We start from the raw sequence: 12,034 nt of genomic DNA on the forward strand, positions 1-12,034 counted from the left end.
GATTTTTTGCTGTCTATCTTTTTTTGTTATGTTTATACTATTATAATATCACTTGTCGCCTGTAAATTTTATGAAATACTCGTACTAGCTGTTGCCCGCAGCTCCGTCCGCGTAGGATTTTTTAATCGCTATCCCGAGGAAACTATGTATTTTACCGGGATAAAAACCATCCTATGTTCTTCCCCGGGCCTCAAACTATCTGTATACCCAATTTGTCTAAATCGATTCAGTGGTTCAGACGTGAAGAAGTAGGTAACAAACAAACAGACTTAAAAACTTCCGCATTTATAAAATGCGATTAGGGGCCAGCTTTGTAAAAGCCGATTTTTAATAAGTTTGCTTATACTTAATGCTAATTTACTTTGCTTATCACAAGCACTTTCGCTTTGTATGACAGAAATTAAAGGCTACAAAAATGTAGGTGAAATTAGCAAGTAATGTCATTTGTATTCATCACACACTCCGTACGGGAGCTGAATATTTATTTACAAGTTATAATTTACAAATTAATTAAATAACGTTTAAGTAATTTAGGGGTGCTTTCGTAAATGTTGATACTTTGATAGCCAAAACCATAAGGCTTCGTTCAAACAGATATGTGAGAGAATGTGTTGCGAGGAAATGTGTTTTTCGTGAACCAATAGAAACACTTCATTTACCTAGCCTCGCTCCGCTCAGCTGTTTCTATCAGAGCCAGGTAAATGAAGCTTCTATTGGTTCATGAAAAACTTTACAGTTAACTAAACTATCTATCTAAGTATATAACTATCTGTGGGATCCTGTAATAGGGATGTTGACACCATTAAAAAATAATTCGAAGACACGACTTCTGTAAAAAACGCTTTATTTTAGCACTGAAAACCAGATTAATTTTCGATTAACTGCAAAATTAGATTTTTGTTGCTTTAAAACGAATAAATAGTTGGTTGATTGAGTGTGCGAACAAGTAACGTCATAAGTTGCTATTTCCATTCAAACTCTATGGGAGAATTGTGTTTTGACAGCTCATAAAAAGTACGTCAATGAGGGCTATCGTTTTTTGTCTCACTAGATGGCGCACTGTTGCGTGAGGTTTTTAAGTATGGCTTTCAAAGTCTGTTATTACGGGCGTGAAAACAAAGTTTAGATTAAAATCATATTTAATACACCTTAAAACCGTACCATAAAAATATCGAGCATGCCACAGTGTTGCATAGTCCCCGTTTTGTTCGGAAAAAAGGGAGGACAAAGGTTTCTGAAAGACAAAACTGTCTCAAAACACAGACAATCTCTGCCCCGGAACGCATATTTGCCATAATTAATTTCAGATATTGCAAAATATTCACAAAATTATTCTAATTATAAATAAACCCGTGTAGCTCACCCAAAAACTATGAGATTTGACATTTCGGAGACCTCACGCTACACTAGCGCCTCTAGCGGCGAATTCATTCGCGATAGCCCTCATTGATTGGTGGTAAATAATTTATTGAATCAGGCGTTACTTTGCGGAGGTCCATATCAATGAACTAAAATAATTTCCTTGCTCACCCGCGAGGTAAGGTAGTTTTGAAGGACGGTTAAAAAATTTATTAATAATTTGTGGGTAGTTTTGTTTCATAAAACGTATGTGGGTACTTGGGGAGTTACAGTGACAAGTTAAAACGGTGGTTGTGGTTCGTTAGTCTAACAACTGGTAGCATGGTGTACGGTTGTGTCACTCTGAAGATGATCTGGTTGAGTTCGAAACGCGTCAGTGTAGTGTGGTGGTGGTGATAGATGGGTTTGTGTGATTTGTGTGTGTTCTTACAGTGTGGAGGTAGGAACTGCATGAACACGCATATTTTGCATAAGCTTAGCTATCGTAAGGTCGCGGGTGAGCAAGGAAATTATTTTAGTTCATTGATTGGTGGTGTCAACATCCCTATTGGCTCTGTGTTGCTATTCCCACATTCCTCGCAACACATTCTCAAAGTCTCTTGGAAACGCTACCTTAGCTACCTGCGAGCTGAGTAAGCACTTCTCTGTTCATTGCGCGTGCCGCCGCAGGGCTCGTTCCTCAAAGCTTACCTACTAGTCTAATGTTATTAGTGTTTTGTCTCGTAAATTTAATGAGAAACCGAAACAAAACACAAATATTATTAGACTATGCTTCGAGAAACTGTGCCCAGGTAACTACTGCAGGGCTACTACGAAATTCGAAGATAGAAGTTCGCGTCGTTCGGTCCCTCTGACACTTAAAATTATACTATTTACCACGAGAGCGAGATGGACGGTAGGTACGACACGAACTTCGATTTTCGAACTTCGGAGTAGGCCCTCTGTGTGGCGAGCATCTCAGCCGCGCAATGAACAGCGAAAACAGAAAACACACTCGCACGTAGAGTAAGAATAGCGAGTCTTCAATCAGCGAACAGAACAGAACGAAATTTGAAGTTCGTGTCGTTCTGTTCCTCTCACTCTCGTATTAAATTGAATTAGCAGAAGCGGAACGGAAGGATACGAAGTTCGAATTTTGCACTTCATAGTACAGGGCCAGTAGTTCGAGTCATCTTTTCCCACTCCTACATACATGAAATTTCTGTAGGAACGCCGCTAAGTTAATAAAACGAGTTTGTTTTCACTAACCGGGCATCTCCAAGGTCAGGATCATTTTGGATAAGCAATTTTCCTATTGGTAAGTTTTACAACCGCGACGTTTCAACTTTCAAAACGGGATATCAGGAATATCACACTACCTTCACACTACTTTTTTGCAGGTGGTAGGACCTTATGCAAGGTCCGCCCGGATTGCTACCACCATCTTGCTCGCTAATCCTGCCGTGAAGCAGCAGTGCTTGCACTGTTGTGTTTCGGTGTGGAGAGTAAGACAGCCGGTGAAACAACTGGCACTTGAGGTATTCCATCTTAGGCCTCTAGGTTGGCAATGCATCTGCAATACCCTGGTGTTGCAGTGGTCTATGGGCGGTGGTGATCTCTTACCATCAGGAGACCCACTTGCTCGTTTGCCATCCAGTCGAATAAAATAAAATAAATAAAATACTAAAAGTATAATTGAACATTGAATTCCACGCCACCTAGTGTCCAGTAGCTATACTTAATAAGACAGTTGCTTGTACAAATGATAGTATGCCGCCATCTACTGGACTATAGATGTCGTTCTAATCTTTTGTTTCGAAAATACAAACTGAGACATGGATGCACAGAAAAACCAGAAAAAAAGGCCAGCACTGAGAATCGAACCTAGGTCCTCAGCAATCCGTGCTGCGTGCTATAACCCCTATACCACTGCTGGACAGGAATCTAGATACGATTTTTTCCTACGCATACATATCTCAGGTTGCTTATTTCTACTATGCTACTTAATCAGCAGCACTAGCGACATCTATGTTTCGTCGACAGACGTCACACTCTTTCGGAACCAACCGCTCACCCAGACAAGAGTGTCGCTACCAAGCAATCAAATTATGATTGTTTTTTTGGAGTCATTGTATTTTTTATTTCGACTCCAAATTTGTTACCTTTACGGGTATCTCGTGAAACCATATCGAAAACCATCGATCTAATCTTTTGTTACTAAAACTAGTGGAAATGATATGTCATGATGATGAAGACGTATTCTAATCATGGACGTACTACTTTAGGTATTACATCCATGATTCTAATATATACCATTTACTCTATGATGTGATGACGTACACGTGTCAGCATTTTCTCAAGAATTTTACACACACCGTAGGTTCAAGCAAAAGTATTTTCATTCAAATAAAATACATTTAATAAATTCCATAAAATTTATTGTTCCCAAAGTAGTTGTAACGGTACAATTTAAATACTTTAAATAAAAAAGATCCAACCAGAACGTTCAGTTTCTTATGTACCTAATTTATAAATCTAACCCCCATATATTAAAACAATAAATCATCGCAGGTAAATATTAGTACGTAATCAACCTGCTTTACCGTGATATATAATAATATCTTAACACAACTTAACTAATCCTGTCTAGGTATTCAGAGATAAACGCTTTCAGCGGATAAAATAGTATATTCAAGGTATTTGTAATAATTCTACCTATTTTTTGGCATAAAAAAACTTAATCTAACAATAAGGCACCAGGTATGTATTTTGTTAGTAGAGTTGCATAGTAGTACAAAGAATATACAATAGAAAATGCACCCATTTTGACGATTGACACGTTTATAAGAAGTCAGTTAGATAAAAACACAGTTTATACCTAGTACGATGGTCTGTTGTGGTGTTCGACAGCAAGAAAAACTAGGTACAGCCTCTTGTGCTGGTCGTCTTAAATGACAACGAGTCGCATTCACTTGCGAACAGAATTAGGTCCATCGTCAAAACACATGCAAACGTGGCTACGAAGCCAGAGATCACGGGTTCAAATCCTCTAGAAACAGCCGCTTGTATAATAAAAACAAAATGTTGCACCTGAACCACAAATGACATATGTGGATGACCTAAATTAAAGTAATTCCTACGCAGACTGTCCTGAATGTATCATGTGACAAACAGTCAAACAAGCCGCTTTGTATCGATGTTTTAGGGTCTGTAATTTGACCTCGACCATGGTAGCTTCACCAATAAAATAAGTCTTTAGACTCTGCGCTAGAAACCAACACGGCTAAGTAGTACTTGGTGGAACAGATCTAAAGATGGCAGCACTATTCCATGCAAGTTCAATGGTATAATAGGGATGTTGACACCATTAAAAAATAATTCGAAGACACGACTCCAGTAAAAAAACGCTTTATTTTAGCCCTGAAAACCAGATTAATTTTCGATTAACTGCAAAATTAGATTTTTTGTCGCTTTAAAACAAATAAATAGTTAGTCGATTGAGTGTGCGAACAAGTGACGTCATACGTTGCTATTTCCATTCAAACTCTATGGGAGAATTGTGTTTTGACAGCTCATAAAAAGTTCGTCAATTGATTGGTGGTGTCAACATCCCTATTTGTCATGTCGAACTTCAGCGTGTTATAGCCATAGACATCTGGACAACGATAGGAGCGTAATCCGGACTCCACAACGTATAGCGTCTAATCAGAGACCAACGTCTACGCTTGTGTCGTCTTGCTCGTCTCTTGATGTTAAAAAAACGAGAAATTAGAGGTGCACGACTTCAAGAATTGTATCTAATTTACTAGTGTCATCGCACTGTGTGTAGTTGTCGTCAGACTTTTCAAGTTTCGCGACATTTTCTACGGGACTGACGACAGGCAGTTGCCCTGTAAAGTGCTGTGAGATGTGCTGGCGAAGTTCGGTGATCAGTCTGAAACCTTCAGGGCATTGGAGGCATCTGGAATGAGAGATTTTTTAGTGTTGACTTTTGAAAGCCGGCCAAGTGCGAGTCGGACTCGCGCACGACGGGTTCCGTACCATTATCTATACAACATTAGAAATTAGCAAAAAAAACGGCAAAAAAATCACATTTGTTGTATGGGAGCTCGTCTTAAATATTTATTTTAATTTAATTTATTTTAATTATTTCTTTTTAAAGTGAATATACAACTAAATATTCTGTAAATATTTCAAGCGTCTACCTGTTACCGTTATTAACACCGAGCAATAAACGTTTGTTGTATGGGATAGTGGGAGCCCCGTTAAATATTTAATTTATTCTGTTTTTAGTATGTGTTATTATAGCCGCAACAGAAATACATCTGTGAAATTTTTTACTGTCTAGCTATCACGGTTCACGAGATACAGCCTAGTGACAGACAGACGGACAGCGAAGTCTTAGTAATAGGGTCCCGTTTTTAACTTTTGCTAGCTAATCATAATCGACATTGAATCACATGTGAAAATAACACCCAAAAGTGGTACAATTAAAACTGCATTTACAATTCAATGTTTGGTGGCGCCATCTTTTGTTGGGTAGTTGAATTACTACATATAGTAGTATTTGTATATTAATAGATTATTATATAGTAATAGATGGGACTGCTGTGCACCGTATGATAGGAATTTGTCAATGTTTACTGCAAAATGAAATGAAAGAATTTTTTATTTGCCAACATACAAAAATATAAACGTAATTATTGCCACACAGACTATCCTTATACTACCACACAGACTATCCTTATACTACCACACAGACACAACTAGCATCATTGGTTTCATTTTTAGCCGTCGCGAGCGCTGTGATCGTTTCAGCTCCACCTACCAGCTTTGCACGATGGCAATAAGTACAATCTAATTCTTACTTGTACGGCTTGTCCCCGAGATGCGAGCGGCGATGCTTGGCGAGGTCGTTGCTCTGCGTGAATGCGCGGGCGCACAGCGAACAGCGGTAGGGCTTCTCGCCTGTGTGGATGCGGTAGTGACGCTTCAGGTGGTCCCTGCTTGTGAACCTGTGAAGTAAACAATGTAAGCTATCAAGATGTTTTTATAGGTCATCTTCTTTAGTTTTTTACCTATAGGTAGTGGTCAATGAGGTTTTTGGGACAGGCCAGTTGGCGCTATTATCGTGAGATCCACAGATATAGATTACACTAGATAACGCAAACACCTCAATCTGTATGAAAACCAACCGTGTCACTTTTTTATATCTACTGTGACGTCTCAAGAGCGAATTAGCGATGTGGATTCACCGATGTCCGCGCAAAATCGATTCAAATGCGCCGCCCGCCCGCGCCGTGGGGCTCGAGTCAGTCACTAGTCATTATTAGTCAGTTAGCGGTCAGTCTTTGTATGGGGCCAACCCCGAAGTTTGGTCGGGGTTCGGACACGCGAAGTAGATGCATTTGCGTAATCTAGTGTTATCTATATCTGTGGTGAGATCTGTTTGACCTGACAAGTATGATACGATTATTTGCGTCACATTGTGATTGGTTAAATAACGAAATGTGTCAATAAGCAAGACTGTAATGTCAAACCGACCTCTCGATACTAACGCCATCTAGCGAAATTTCGCTTGTTACCTTCATTCATTACAGAATTTAAAAACAAATGGATTATCAATGAGATACGTTAGTCTTTCTTTTTATAGCATAAAATAACTGCGGGAAGTGACTTATTTTGCATTTTTGTATTATACACAGCCTGTGTCCCACGGCTATATGCCACATCGTAGGAAATTATCTTAAATATATTGTAGTTAGAAAATTTTACTGAAAGTAAACTTCATTTTGATTTTGTAAACAAGTTTAACTGCATTTAAAGTTTTTTAGATAATCCCCTGTCTGAACTAGGAATCGAACCCGCCAAATGGTAAGAATAGAATTTTTTTTTCAAACAACTTAATTTTTTTCAAATAAAAATACGACCGTGTAAATTTACGTTTATAACTTCAGGAATCTTAATCTGGATGTTTTTTAACCATTTGGTGGAAACTGGTACTTATAACATTCCCTCTAGTTTTTTATTCTACGATTTAATTATTCCAAAAGGAAATAGTGCAAATTACTTCATAGGGCAGACGTCGCAGTGGTGCGGCTTCACGCCTCGATGGTTGAGCGTGTGTTTCTGCAGCGAGCTGCCTTTGGTGAACGTCGCGCCGCACTGTTCGCATGCGTGCGAGCGCTCACCGGTGTGCGTCGTGCCGTGGGACTTTAGCTCGCCTGGAACCAGGTAAAGCGTAAACCACACAAAGAACAGCAGCCCTCAAATAAAAACCGGCCAAGAGCGTGTCGTACACGCCCAGGATAGGGTTCCGTAGCCATTACGAAAAAATCAGAGGATTTTCGAAGGATTTCGTATTGTGTACTGAATCTTCCAAGTTTAGGTATATTTTATACCTTAGGCTGCTATTTACTCTTAAACTACTAAAATTCTTAAGCAATCTTAGCCGCTATAATTTTCCTTGTAAATTCGGTATAATACTTACTACCATGCTGAATTTTTTCAAATTTTTCCACCCAACAGTTTAGATTTTAGAGGAGGGGGGGGGACGCTCGATTTCAATGAAAATTTGCACTTTAAAGTTGAATATTTCGCAAACAGATCACTGAATAGAAGTCTTAGCAACCCCCCAATGGTTTTAAAAGACCTATCCAATGATACCCTACAATATAGGGTTAGTAGAGAAAAAAAATCACCCCCACTTTACGTCTATGGGAGGTACCCTAAAAACTTTTTTTTATTGTACCACTTTGTCGGCGTGAGTGATATCGTATATTCATGTCAAATTACAGCTTTCTAGTACTAACGGTCTCTGAGCTTACCGGCGGACAGACAGAAGGACAGACATGGCGAAACTATAAGGGTTCTTAGTTGACTACGGAACCCTAAGAAGGTTGTGGTCACAGCCACCAGAAAATCGGCCAAGTGCGAATTGGAGTATGAACGCAATCATGAACAATCATGACTACTGATGTGCTATAGGAAACTCTCCAAAATTGCGGATATTTTCGCAGATGACAATTTCGGAAACTTCTCACAATTTTGTACGGGCATTGAAACTCCGTTTCTTAAATTTAAATTTCCTATATTTCTTGTGAAAATTTGCAGAAATTACAGAGAACTTTTCGAACTTTTTGGAAACTTTCCGCTGCTTGCACATCTATAATCATGATTCATACATGAACGACTTTTCATTTGACTTTATTTCCTTTTTTATCATCACCTGTAAAAATGTGTTGTCACCACTCTATTAGGGTTGTAGTCATGCCCATCGTCACAATCACGTATGTTGTATGGGAGCTCCCCCCTCCCTTAAATATTTATTTTATTCTGTTTTTAGTATTCGTTGTTATGGCGGCCACAGTAATACATAATCAGTGAAAATTTAAAGTGTCTAACTATTACGGTTCAAGAGATAGAGCCCTGTGACAGACGGACGGACAGACAGACAGGCAGACAGACAGCGGAGTCTCTGTAATAGGGCTCTGTTGGCACCCTTGGGGTATGGAACCCTAAAAAGAGTAATGAAACAGGGGGTTAATATTGTAAAGACTGAGAAAATAGATTTTAGGATAAAAGAGAAAAGGATAGTTTATTAAAATTACCTTTGCTGACAAATCTCTTTGGACACAGAGTGCAAGCAAACGTCTTCACTCCAAGATGCCTTCTCATGTGCTGGTTCAGATTGTTACTGGAATCAAAGCTCTTCCCACAAGTGGGACATAAATACGATTTCTCCTTCGTATGTATTTTAATATGCGTATTTAAAGAAGATACATGAGAAAATGTCTTTGAACAAATGGGACAAACATGACTCTTCACTCCAGCATGTTTGTTCACATGCTCTTTGAAAATAATATCTGAGGTAAACGACTTCGGACAAAGAGAACATTTATACGGTCTATTATTCTCATGACAGAGCTCATGCCGTTTCAGATGACTTATTTTCTTGAAGACTTTATCACATATACCGCAACTTAGGACACGGTCTTTGGAACTATGTTTCCGCATATGACCTGCCAAAGATTGTGATGATTTAAACACAGAGTTACAGATGTTGCATTCGTAATTTTGATTCTCATTTTGGTTTTCATTTTGATTCTCTGTCTCTTGTTGGTTGTGCTGTACCAAGTGTTGGACATATTTCGTATGGTGTTTAAATGTTTCTGGACACAATGAGCATTCATGTGGACCTTTTTCATGTATGCGTTTATGCCTCTCTAGTTTCGATGGCTTCGTGAATTGTTTGTTACATTTATCGCATTTATGTACCGGTTTTACTTTATGCGTTTTTCTGTGTGTCTGTAAGTCCGATAGTGCAGTAAAAACTTCAAAACAATTAGTGCAGACAAACGGGTAGTCATCGGTTTCCTGTTCTTCCTTCAACTCCATTTTAACTTCACAATATTGGTCTATTCCATTATCGTCACAGTCTATTTTATTATCATCATAAAGTTTATCTTTGTCTTCAAGTTTGATATTGATCATGTTCTTTTCTATTTGTCTTGTATGAAGCTTGAAGTCAATGGCTTCAACTTGTTTTTTGAATTTATAGAACTTTTGTAAGCAGTTGAAACAGCTATCACAAATTGATTTTGGTAAGGAGTCCTCAAAGCTGATCTGAAATAAAAGAAAAGTTTTTTTTCATTAAAGTCCTGTTAAAGATTAAAAAATTTTAGGTAAAAATTTCATTTCATTTTTAAATACAAGCTTTTTACCTAAACTACATTTGCATACCAAATTTCAAGTCAATGCCATTAACCGTTGAAGTGTTCCGTCCTGCGGAGACAATCCTGGCCAGACTACCAGGATGTCATTACCAGATTATTGTATTGTCACACAATCTACATAAGTATACCAAATTTCAAGTCAATCCAACTACTGAAACTTGGTCGAATTTAACTTGCAAGATTTGATTACAGACAGACAGACAAACAGACATACAACAGGACAGGTGAGTTGATAATTGTAAAACCACAACATTCTCTATGCTGGTTGCTCTTTAATGATATTTAGAATTATTTTATTTCAATTTTGTCATACTCAGTGTGCAAAATTCTATGAATCACTTGGGAGCCCTCACCATAAATAAATAAGTTTACTCCCTTATGACACAAATAACTATTTTTACCCAGGAAACTAACCTGTATCAAATCAAATCAAATTATGGCTCATGCAGCTGTGTGGGAAAACCATTTAAAAAATTGCAAGATGAATGAATGTGCAATCATTCTCTAATTTTGGCCAAGTCTGTACTTATACTAAGAAGTACAGTCCGACTGATAAGTGCTGTACCACTTAAAATTCCAATAAGAAGTGTCTATTAACTTGAAAGATAAACTTTAGCAACATATCTCATTGGAAGTTGTTACAAATTGAAGTTATTTATTTGACTTGAGGTATCCCATCTTGGGCCTCTAGGTTGGCAACGCATCTGCAATACCCCTGGTGTTGCAGATGTTTATTGGCGGTGGTGATCTCTTACCATCAGGAGAGCCACTTGCTCGTTTGCCATCCAGTCGTATAAAAAAAAAAAAAAAAAAAAAAACAACATTATGGTCAATATGGAAATGACAATGAAGATGTCATCTGTAACAATTTTAATTATGGCGGCAGCTATGTTTTAGAAGAGCTGATGTAATCAAATTTGGCATTGTCATGAAAATAGAAGCATATGGTGTTAGATAGAGTGAGTGCCATCCACAGAGTTGTAACCTGTTATACCCATTAGAATTATTAGAACATACGCAATAAGTTTAAGGACCTATATCACGCCATTTTGACTTTATTCTGGAAACAATTAGTAAAATTGCTTTGACTGTCTTTTTCAAAATATGTATATGGTGGGCCTCAAAAGGGTAATGGATGTTACCAAGCGGTTTGCTTTTAGTAGGTTCATACTTTGTATCCAGCCTCTTCAATGTCTAACGCCCAAGTGCTCGTGATGATATTACTATCTCTTTCTACCCTTATCTTATACCATTTAACAAAAGGAAACCGAGGAAGCGATTGTGATTCCGAGTGTTAGACTGTGTAGCCATATTGTCTAATGCTCTGGTACTCACAATCGCATTTACAATCTCTTTATCCTCTACTCACTGTGACAGAAAGAAGTGATGTAAACGATCATGATTCCGATTCCGAGTGCAATAGAAAAGAAGGCCACTGTTCTACACTTGTCTTCTTCAAACGTGGACACCATTGCGCAAATAAAGCAAGATTGTATTGTTTCCTGATGCCGACAGTTAAGGATATACCACATTATGTTATTATAAAACAATTGCTCACCTTAATCGCGGTACATGATGTTATCATTTCCACGACGCTCAGAGAATTAATAGGCGTATAAATATCAATCATTTCATGGGACGAAATGTTCATGCAGGTTCGACAACATTGGTTTTTCGTTTGTGTTTCGGTAGCCATAGTAAAGAATCAATTACTTTAATAATTATGATACACTAACTAATGGATGAAAAATTATTTTAGATACTTCCTAAATTGAATATTATTGAAAAGGACTGACTTCGAGATGTTTTCATTGCGATGCAAGCAAGATACAAGAAAATAGAGCGAGCATACTGTACTGTCACTGTCAGCTGTCACTGTACTTGCTGGTACTAGGCTGGTACTTGTACTTGTGCGTCTGCGGGGCTACTCCGAAATTCGGGAAATCGAAATTTTATCGCTG

The 12,034-nt window shown here is 38.1% G+C and overlaps 1 protein-coding gene across 1 annotated transcript; it reads right to left on the bottom strand.

Annotated features, from left to right (window-relative positions):
* Positions 1-3,778: 3,778 nt before the first annotated feature.
* Positions 3,779-12,034, bottom strand: LOC141429556 (uncharacterized). The gene is made up of 5 exons (XM_074089910.1): positions 11,632-12,034; positions 8,949-9,963; positions 7,409-7,562; positions 6,207-6,353; positions 3,779-5,299 (listed from the first exon to the last, which is right to left on the bottom strand). The coding sequence occupies exons 1-5, from the start codon at positions 11,767-11,769 to the stop codon at positions 5,107-5,109; spliced, it is 1,647 nt and encodes a 548-aa protein (XP_073946011.1). The 5' UTR covers positions 11,770-12,034; the 3' UTR covers positions 3,779-5,106.

The sequence above is a fragment of the Choristoneura fumiferana genome, chromosome 7, assembly GCF_025370935.1.
Source record: "Choristoneura fumiferana chromosome 7, NRCan_CFum_1, whole genome shotgun sequence".
Lineage (NCBI taxonomy): Eukaryota > Metazoa > Arthropoda > Insecta > Lepidoptera > Tortricidae > Choristoneura > Choristoneura fumiferana.